The sequence below is a fragment of the Montipora capricornis genome, chromosome 6, assembly GCF_036669925.1.
Source record: "Montipora capricornis isolate CH-2021 chromosome 6, ASM3666992v2, whole genome shotgun sequence".
Lineage (NCBI taxonomy): Eukaryota > Metazoa > Cnidaria > Anthozoa > Scleractinia > Acroporidae > Montipora > Montipora capricornis.
Window position 1 is genome coordinate 63,405,022 of NC_090888.1, and position 8,511 is coordinate 63,413,532.

Below are 8,511 nucleotides of genomic sequence, written 5' to 3' on the forward strand. Positions count from 1 at the left end.
TATGTAATTTGTCAATCACATAAATAACCTTAACCCTAACCCTAACCCTAGACTAATTTTTGATAATTTATTTAACTCACAAGGCACAGCTTGAAGAATGTTTTACTTTTCTTCCACTTATAAAAATTAATAAAAGTAAAAATCTGAGCAACACTGATGTATTAAAAGTGGTTATAGTGATTTAAGCTTCTGCATAACTGTTAGGACTCTGCACGTTCATAATATCGGCAAGTGTGAACGCGTGCAGAATGGTATAGTTTAATAGAATTAAGGGTAAAAAACAGTAGTTCCACTAAATAACAGTCAAGTATATTACTATTTTTGGTAAAGTGCACCCATCTCAAATATCATCTTTAAAAAAAATCGTCAACCGCATCTTCCACCTTCATGAATACATGAAGCAAAGAAAGGCCGACGAACAAGATTTCTTGAAAAATGAAAAATGAGGCGGACGAACAAGATTTCTTGAAAAATGAAAAATAAGGCGGACGCGACAACTTGAGGGACAGAGGGAGGGGGGGGGGGAGAAAGTCTGCAAAACTGCAGTATCGGCCATACGTCGTTGTAACATTATAACACAAGGTATTTCACTCTCTAACTTGAAAAGACTTAGTCGAACATGTACACCTTTGCCCCATTAATGCTACGCTCAGAGGCTGTTGATTGCACCGAAGCTCAAGAATCAACAGTGCAGGACGAAGGGGAGGTAGAAAAGTGTGTTCAGTGTTACAACATGTGTGTCTGAGATTGTAGCATTTAGAGCGGTTTTAATTGATTGTCGAAAGTAATAAGTGAATTACTGTGGTTTTGCATTACTTCACCCAGTGATTGGTTCAAAGTTCTCGCGCCACTTTTTCAACCAATCAGAAGTGAAACCAAAACCAATCGTGGCTCGCGCGTACACAATTGTGCGCGCTTTGTGTCGGCTACGTGTAATTACTTCGAGTTTTGATTGGTTTACTGGATTGTCTCCGTCCTTTTTGATTGGCCAAAGTAATTACTTCGGTTTTGGTTTTACGACACTCATTTGAAAACTGCTCTATTTGGACCCACGATGGACCTGTAAGGGGCATAAGGGCATCCATCCCCGCCAAAATTCAAACGTGTTCTTAAACCCAAACCTTGGGTAGACTTTCATATACGTGACCAAAATGGCGGAATTTACAAGAACCATTGTTATTCTGATTAGGTCGTGTTGATTTAATATTATGTTTCCTTTGATCAATGAAACATGCAATTCGGAATTGAATGTCTGATTGACGACTGCGAGTTAAATTGCAAGATAGAATGCTTGAATTGAAGCTTTGGATTTAAGAATAACAAGTTTAAATTTTGGCGGGGATGGATACACACAGGGGCTCAGGTTGCTGTTTTGACATGACAAGCTGCATTGTATTTCCGCCGTCGAAGGAATTTTCCATTGAATGATACTTAAGATAGGGTGCACCAGTTATTTTTTTAAACATTAAAAATATAAATGTATCAATAAAGTTTGGTAGATTGAACTATTTATGTAACAGGTTTCCTGTGCATGCAAACCAGTGTTGAACTAAAACGCAATTGTAACCATGATCTGCATGTGACGAGAAGCGTGGATGAAATCTCACACCTTGAAGACTTGGTGAAGGGATGTTTGCATGATCTCGCTCTGAACATAATCCTGAATAACAACAACACGTGCTTGACAGTGGACTATTTAAAACCTATCAATGCATGGCTTTGGTTAACTTTAGTCCTGTTCACAAGAAAGTGAGTGAAGGAAATTGTCACCTCTGTTCACACTAACAAAAATAGCAAGAGAAAATGCGTTTGTCATTTTTTCTTTGCGTTTATATTCGAAAAGGCCTTTCACTAATGGCGTCTTTTAACTTTTTCTATAATCAAGTCAACTTTAAACAACAACACAATAACAATTAACATTGCGCTTTTTTTGTTAAATAATAAAATTTCATCCTTAAGGGTGCTTTCCTTTCGGAGAATCCAAAAGTGGATTTTTGTCAAAATCCGAGATTCACCGGATTTTTCGACCGAATGGAACGCAAAATCCAAAAAGGGATTTTAACCATGGCAACCTCACATACGTCTGTGTATTCAATATGGCGGCATCAAAACAAATGATGTGCTTTGTTATGCTTGACGAGGTCTGTGGTGAAAGTATTGAGAACTTGATTCAAATAGCGATGATGGCGTCCTGGCGTTACTCGCACAGAATCAAAGGAAGAAGCGAGTGAGAATATTAAAGTTAATATTAGCTATTTTAACTTATTTCTCCCTCTGATGCGATGTTTTAATTGGGATGATGGTCTTGACCGTTATTCCGCTGTATTTGCATGACTATGTTCCGGCTTCAAGGCTCGTGAGGACCCAAACTCGACTTGACGTGTGCCTCCAGCTCATAATGCTGGCGCATAGTGGTTGATTCTTTAGCTGCCCACTGTTGCAAAACTGACACTTTTTTTTATAACCACATGTGAACTATACACTGCCATCTCGTTAAGAATAACTCAATTTCTTTTTCTCGAGTTTGGTCGAGCTGATGGAAAAATTCCTGAAGTAATTTCAAAAAAGTAAGTGAAAAAATGGAAGAAAGAATACGCATGCACAGTTTCTTCTTTTCGGAAGAAACTCGCCCCCAAGAAAGATGCGATAACAATCGAGTTTGCCCCTTGACTTTATGCATGCTTTTTTGGTTGGTTTGTTCTTTTGTTTTTGTTTTCCATTTTGGTGGAGACATTTTTATCCACGTAAATTATCTTTCTGGGAGGCGCGATGGCCTCATGGTCAGAGTGCTCGACTCCGGATCGAGTGGTCCGGGTCTGGGTTCGGGTCCTGGCCGGGGACATTATGTTCTGCTCGTGGGCAAGACACTTTACTCTCACGGGGCCTCTCTCCACCCAGGTGTATAAATGGGTACCGGCAAAAATGCTGGGGGTAACCCTGCGATGGACTAGCATCCCATCCAGGGGGGAGTATAAATACTCCTAGTCGCTTCATGCTACAAGAAACCGGTGATAAGCGCCGGCCTGATGGGCCTTCTGGCCCGTAACAGAGACTTTATTTATAGAATAAATTATCTTTCTCTTTAATCTTGTTACTAACGCTGGAAAAGCAGCCTTGACAACAACTTTGATTTCTCCAAAAAAGAAAGCCTTCCTTACTCGATAGTATTCTTTTCTGTGCACCCTAATCTCCTAACAGATTCGTTCCGAGATCATAGCGACATACGCGTTATGCGGCTTCTCCAACGTCTCCTCGATTGGCATCCAGATTGGTGGCATGGGTCCACTGGCACCTTCACGGAGAAAAGACATGGCTACAATTGCGATACGGACTCTGGTTGCAGGCACAGTGGCTTGTCTCATGACAGCGTGCATTGCAGGTGAGATTTGTAACTTGTTGCCGATTTTCTTTTATTGAAACAGATCCGCTCTGAAATTATTGCCACCTACGCCCTTTGTGGCTTTGCCAACATAGGCTCCATCGGAGTAATATTGGGTGGCCTAGGCCCAATGGCTCGGGACAGAATCCCCGACATGTCCAAGGTTGCTATCAGAGCACTTGTTGCTGGAACTGTAGCTTGTTTTATGACGGCTTGTGTCGCAGGTGAGGCTTTGGTAAAGGCGTAGAAGATATTTTGGTTCCGATAGCAAAAACCAGTTCACATTGGACACCAATCAAATCTAATCTCTCTCTAGCTCATTCGTAAGATTATTAATGTCCACTCAAATTGATCGTGGGGAAAGATTACGTATGAAGTTGGCACAAAGCCCCCGCGTTGGTGTAGCTTGCCGAAAACCAACGTCATTCGGCCCAATAATTTTTCATTTTACCGGCGGTGATTAACGCCAAGACGTCTGCGCTCCGCAACCGGTGGAACTTACGCCGTGGCGACAAGCTCTGCATGAACGTTTTTCATTTTAATGCATTTCTTCTTCTTCCCCTGTGAAATTCAACGGAGTGAAATGGCCAAATGTAAGCTCGTGTTGGATGTGAGCAAATGACACTAAATTTTGCTTGCTGTAATTCCTTGTCAATTCTGCGTAGTTCCAGTCCTTGATGGGGGATAACGGGTAATTTGTCAGTTAATTTGAGATCACAATGCTATCCGTTTTCCTTCGCAAAGGACTGGAACTACCTAGGAAGCACCAGGACCTTACCAACATTTCTGCTCGCGTTTATGCTTGTGTAATTTTACAGACATGTACATTTCGTAATACAATTGAAACAAATGTATATTTGAAGCGCGGGTTTAAGACGAAAGGGAAAAGATGTGTCTTACGGAGCGTTTTCAATCACGTGACCAGCAGCCATATTGGATTACTGAAGCAAAAGAAAGTATTTGCACAAAAATAGAGTTCAATAAAAGAGTTCTTTAGCTTGCAATTGTACGTTTTGATTTCCATTTCAGACCACGTGATGTTCTCAAGGGAATTTTCCTTTTGTTTTTTCATAAGTTATTCAATTCGTACATAAGCACGTGCATACGACGACATTTGAAAAAATGTTCTATAGAGTAACATCACGCGGTATGAAATGGGAAAACAAAACGTACAAGCGAAAGAGGTCTATTCCCGGAGGATCAGTTTGGTACACCATCATGGCCTCCATTTCTTTGTTATAGAATAACCCACTTCGGAAAATACCATAATACTCTTTGTTTGTCCCCCCAAATTTTGCATAAGCATTGTTTTTGTTTTCTCTTGGGACCATTGTAAGTCCCAAGAGAAACTGGAAACAATGCTCATTCAAAATTTGGGGGGACAAACAAAGAGTATTATGGTATTTTCCGAAGTGGGCTATACCAACGTGGCCGCTGTGACGTCATGTGAAAACGTTCTATAGACACCTGAAAAATTCAGGTGGCATCAACTGGATTTGAACCCATGACCTCTGCGATGCTCTACCAACAAATTGACCTGCTCCCAGCTGAGTGGTTTGGTAGCTGATCAGTTGGTAGGTCACAGCACCGGTATCATAGAGGTCACGGGTTCGAATCCCGTTGAATCTACCTGATCTTCTTTTTCAGGTGTCTATAAGACCAGAAACCCATAAGGGTTGAAACGTGTAACCCTTGTTTGCTAGGAAACAAGCTGCTGAATATTCAATTTGTTAAGTACCATATTTGGAACAACAAGAGCGAGGGGTTTCCAAATATGGTACTTAGCACTGAAACATTCAACCAATCAGTTTGTACTGGATATTCGGAAGCTGTGAACGCGCGTTACACGTTTCAACCCTTATGGACACAAGACACTATTGGTTAAATTGTGAGATAATTGCGAAGATCAGTTCTCCCATTCGCTAAATTTGGAACAGCTGCTTCATTGAACAAAGTGATATATGAAATGAATTATATATTGAACCGCGGATATGAAATCAAGTGAAGCTATTGTCCTCGCAGTAGTGAACGCAATTTTAGCATAGGCCACATCAGAAAATACCATAATACTCTTTGTTTGTCCCCCGCAAATTTTGCATAAGCATTGTTTTCAGTTTTTCTTGGGACTTAGGATGGTCCCATGAGAAAACAATGCTTATGCAAAACTTGGGGGGACAAACAAAGAGTATTATGGTATTTTCCGATGTGGCCTATTTCCGAGTTCATGTCTGCCTCCTCTTCAAAGCGACAACTAATTTTCATAAGAAAAACTTCGCACTTGGACTCGCTTTGAAGAAGAGGCAGGTATGAACTCGAAAATGGCCTATTGCATTGAGAAGCCTCGACCTCGCTTTACTATATCCAGTCACCAACTTCCTATTGATGACATGGAAAAACTGCCGCAATCGAAGAAAAACCCCTCTTATGGTAGACAGCATTATCCTGTTTAAGTGACTCGCGGGTAAATCAGGAAATATCAATCAAAGAGTAATATAATCTTTCATTTATCCTTGTTAGGTGTTCTATACGACGAGACACTGTATGAGGCCGCAATAAACATCGCAAGCACTACTGTGTCGCCCATAAATGGAACAACTGGTTCTTGATGCTACTGTATAATTTTTAGTGTAAATAGTAGAAATGGAGTCGTTTGTGGCTTTAAGGGTTTGGGTTGGATTATCCTTTTATTCCATATTTTAGTCGTATTATTAAAATCAGTTTGTAATCGGTATCGAGGGGATTTGATTTGCCTGCTTTGAAAATTATCTTGTACTTATCCTCGAGAGCTGCCGCAGAAGTTTTCTACTTAGGGAACGTTGAGATTGACGGAAAACGGCTAAAAGTCACGTGACTCCGATCTCTAATTCCCTTTACAACGGCAAGACAGCGAACTCTGAACTGTAAGCGGCTGACCGACGTTTACGGTTTTATTGGAAAGGTCTCAAATGGCACAAAATTTGCATTGACGCAACCCCCGCGAATGGTAATGGTAATGGTAATTCTGATTTTAATATTCACAACTATTTTAGATGCGTGAAGTGTTGACTCCCAAGCCGTACTTAGCACTGTTTTTCTGCTTAAATTGCGGAATACTAAGCTCTCTGCAGCAGAAGCTCCTTTCATTTTTATCAAAGTGTAGAACCTGTTCTTTAGTCAATTCAGTTACCTGTTGCGTGGACTCGTGGACGGTAAGACCCAGTCATAGTGTATAGTTTAATCGAACATGTTCCGAATCGTTTTCCGGCAACGCTGTTTTGAGACAAATTACCCGAAGGGCAGAATTCAATTCTACCTTTCTTCAACGATTTTCGCGCATGCGTAACAGAGCATCGAGGCGATCTGTGCGGAGGTTCCATTTCATCGCTAGAAAACCAGGACCAAGCAGGGTACATTCCACAGTGACGAGAAACCCAACAATTTTTTTTTGCAATTAACTACGCTTTTAAACGGGTACAACAGCTCATTTACACGATTGTATCTCTTAACTTCAGCCTCAGAAATATCTTTCCTTTTGCTTTGAGTAGATTTAGATTTATATATGACAATCTTAGCATCCCAGGTGGGAACAATGCAGTTCTATCATCTTTTTTTTTTGTTGACGGCACGCGAGAAGCTGCAGGAACAGCCAGCCGCGAGAAACTGAATTATATTTACTCTGTTTTCTTGGATGTCTTGCGTAGCCGGGATGCCGGGTCTTTAATATTATTTGCTTCGTGTTAATGTCCCATACTTAACACAATACCTTATGGCGTACCTCGGCAACGTCTTTATAAACCGTTATTTGAAATTCATGTTTCCTTTTTTCTGAAAATTAAAGATTACAAATGATTTTAATTCGCTGTTAGGGAAGTGGTCAAAACTGCTACACTCGAACAGGACCCACCAAACCACAAAATAGATGGTGGTGTCGTCTGCACCCCCCTTGCTTAACGTCAAAAGATGGTGTCTATATTGCATAGCCACCCCTCTATCCAGCAGTAAAAGATTACAGTGAGATTCAAACCTCACTTTTCTTGTTTGTCTAGTAATGCCGACTCTTGCTAGCTGAATATTCCTGTGTCAACTCAAATTTAAAAACCAATAAAATGTTGTCGGTAATGTTCATGTGATAAGTTCGAAGATCGGTGGTGTCTTTTGAGAACCCCCCTACCCCAAAGGTGGGTCCTGTTCGAGTATAGTAGTTTTGACCGGTTCCCTAATAATTGTTCGCGCTATCGTGCTCGTGTGTAACCGGCTTAATTAGGTGAGTGAGTCGGGTGTTAAACTTTCAACGCTTTGAAGGTAAAGTCAATTATTGATCTTGTGGCACTTTTAAAATAGACTTTTGTTTATTGCAACACTGCGTTTTGTTGAAGTTGTAAATAACACGATCCTTTTTAATTCACCAAAAGGATTGTGGTTAATCATTAAACGTTATTACGAAATAGAGGGGTTTATTTGGCAACCTTTGATCCTGAGAGCAAATATTTGGTGTCGTTTTTCCGTATGCCAAGAAAGCGGCCATTTTGTAAATTTATAGTAATTTAGTGTTTTAATCTTATAGAATAAATTATTACTTGTTAATCTGTAGTTAAGTGATATTTATCATAAAAAGCTTCTATTTTTAAATTGAAAACGGGCAAATCACCTTTCAAAGATACGTGGTGTTGCGCTAACATATTTTGAGTAGTTGGGGGGACGTATGGGGAACAAACCTACATAATTAACTTACATTGTTATATATGCCTTTTCTGTAATAAAGTTAACAATGGTCGAAAAACGTACTTGACCGACGAAGTTTTTTTCTCTGAAACCGACTCCCTCTCATCAGCGACTGTCGTGTTCGAAAACAATAGCAACAGACTACTACGGTTTGGTGGAAAAGCCGGGCGCGGGGTTCCGGGGTTTGTGGAAAACACGGGGTGGCTAAATGAACTAAATAATGGAAGTAACGTACGAGCATCACATTTAATTTCAGTTGAGAAGAAAAATTCGAGTTTCATTCCTGAATAAAGGAAAACCGATTAAATCACTTTTTAAAAATACACATCAACTTAAAATAACACATCCGTTAAAATAACAAACGGCTTAGTGACCAAGGAAAGAATTTGTGGAGTAATTTCTTCCCCCACGTATGAGCTATTACTGGTATC

The 8,511-nt window shown here is 40.3% G+C and overlaps 1 protein-coding gene across 5 annotated transcripts in view; it reads left to right on the forward strand.

Moving 5' to 3' along the window:
- Positions 1–8,138, forward strand: part of LOC138052842 (solute carrier family 28 member 3-like) — a 20,264-nt gene extending 12,126 nt beyond the window's left edge. For 4 of the 5 annotated variants that reach the window (XM_068899427.1, XM_068899426.1, XM_068899429.1 and 1 more), the window contains 2 exons: positions 3,199–3,379; positions 5,897–8,138. In XM_068899427.1, the coding sequence (XP_068755528.1) occupies positions 3,199–3,379; positions 5,897–5,985 (270 nt within the window). In that variant the 3' untranslated portion in view covers positions 5,986–8,138. Of the gene's footprint in view, positions 1–3,198; positions 3,380–3,422; positions 3,604–5,896 lie in introns of all 5 variants that reach the window. The other variant, XM_068899428.1, reaches the window with a different exon arrangement.
- Positions 8,139–8,511: the final 373 nt, after the last annotated feature.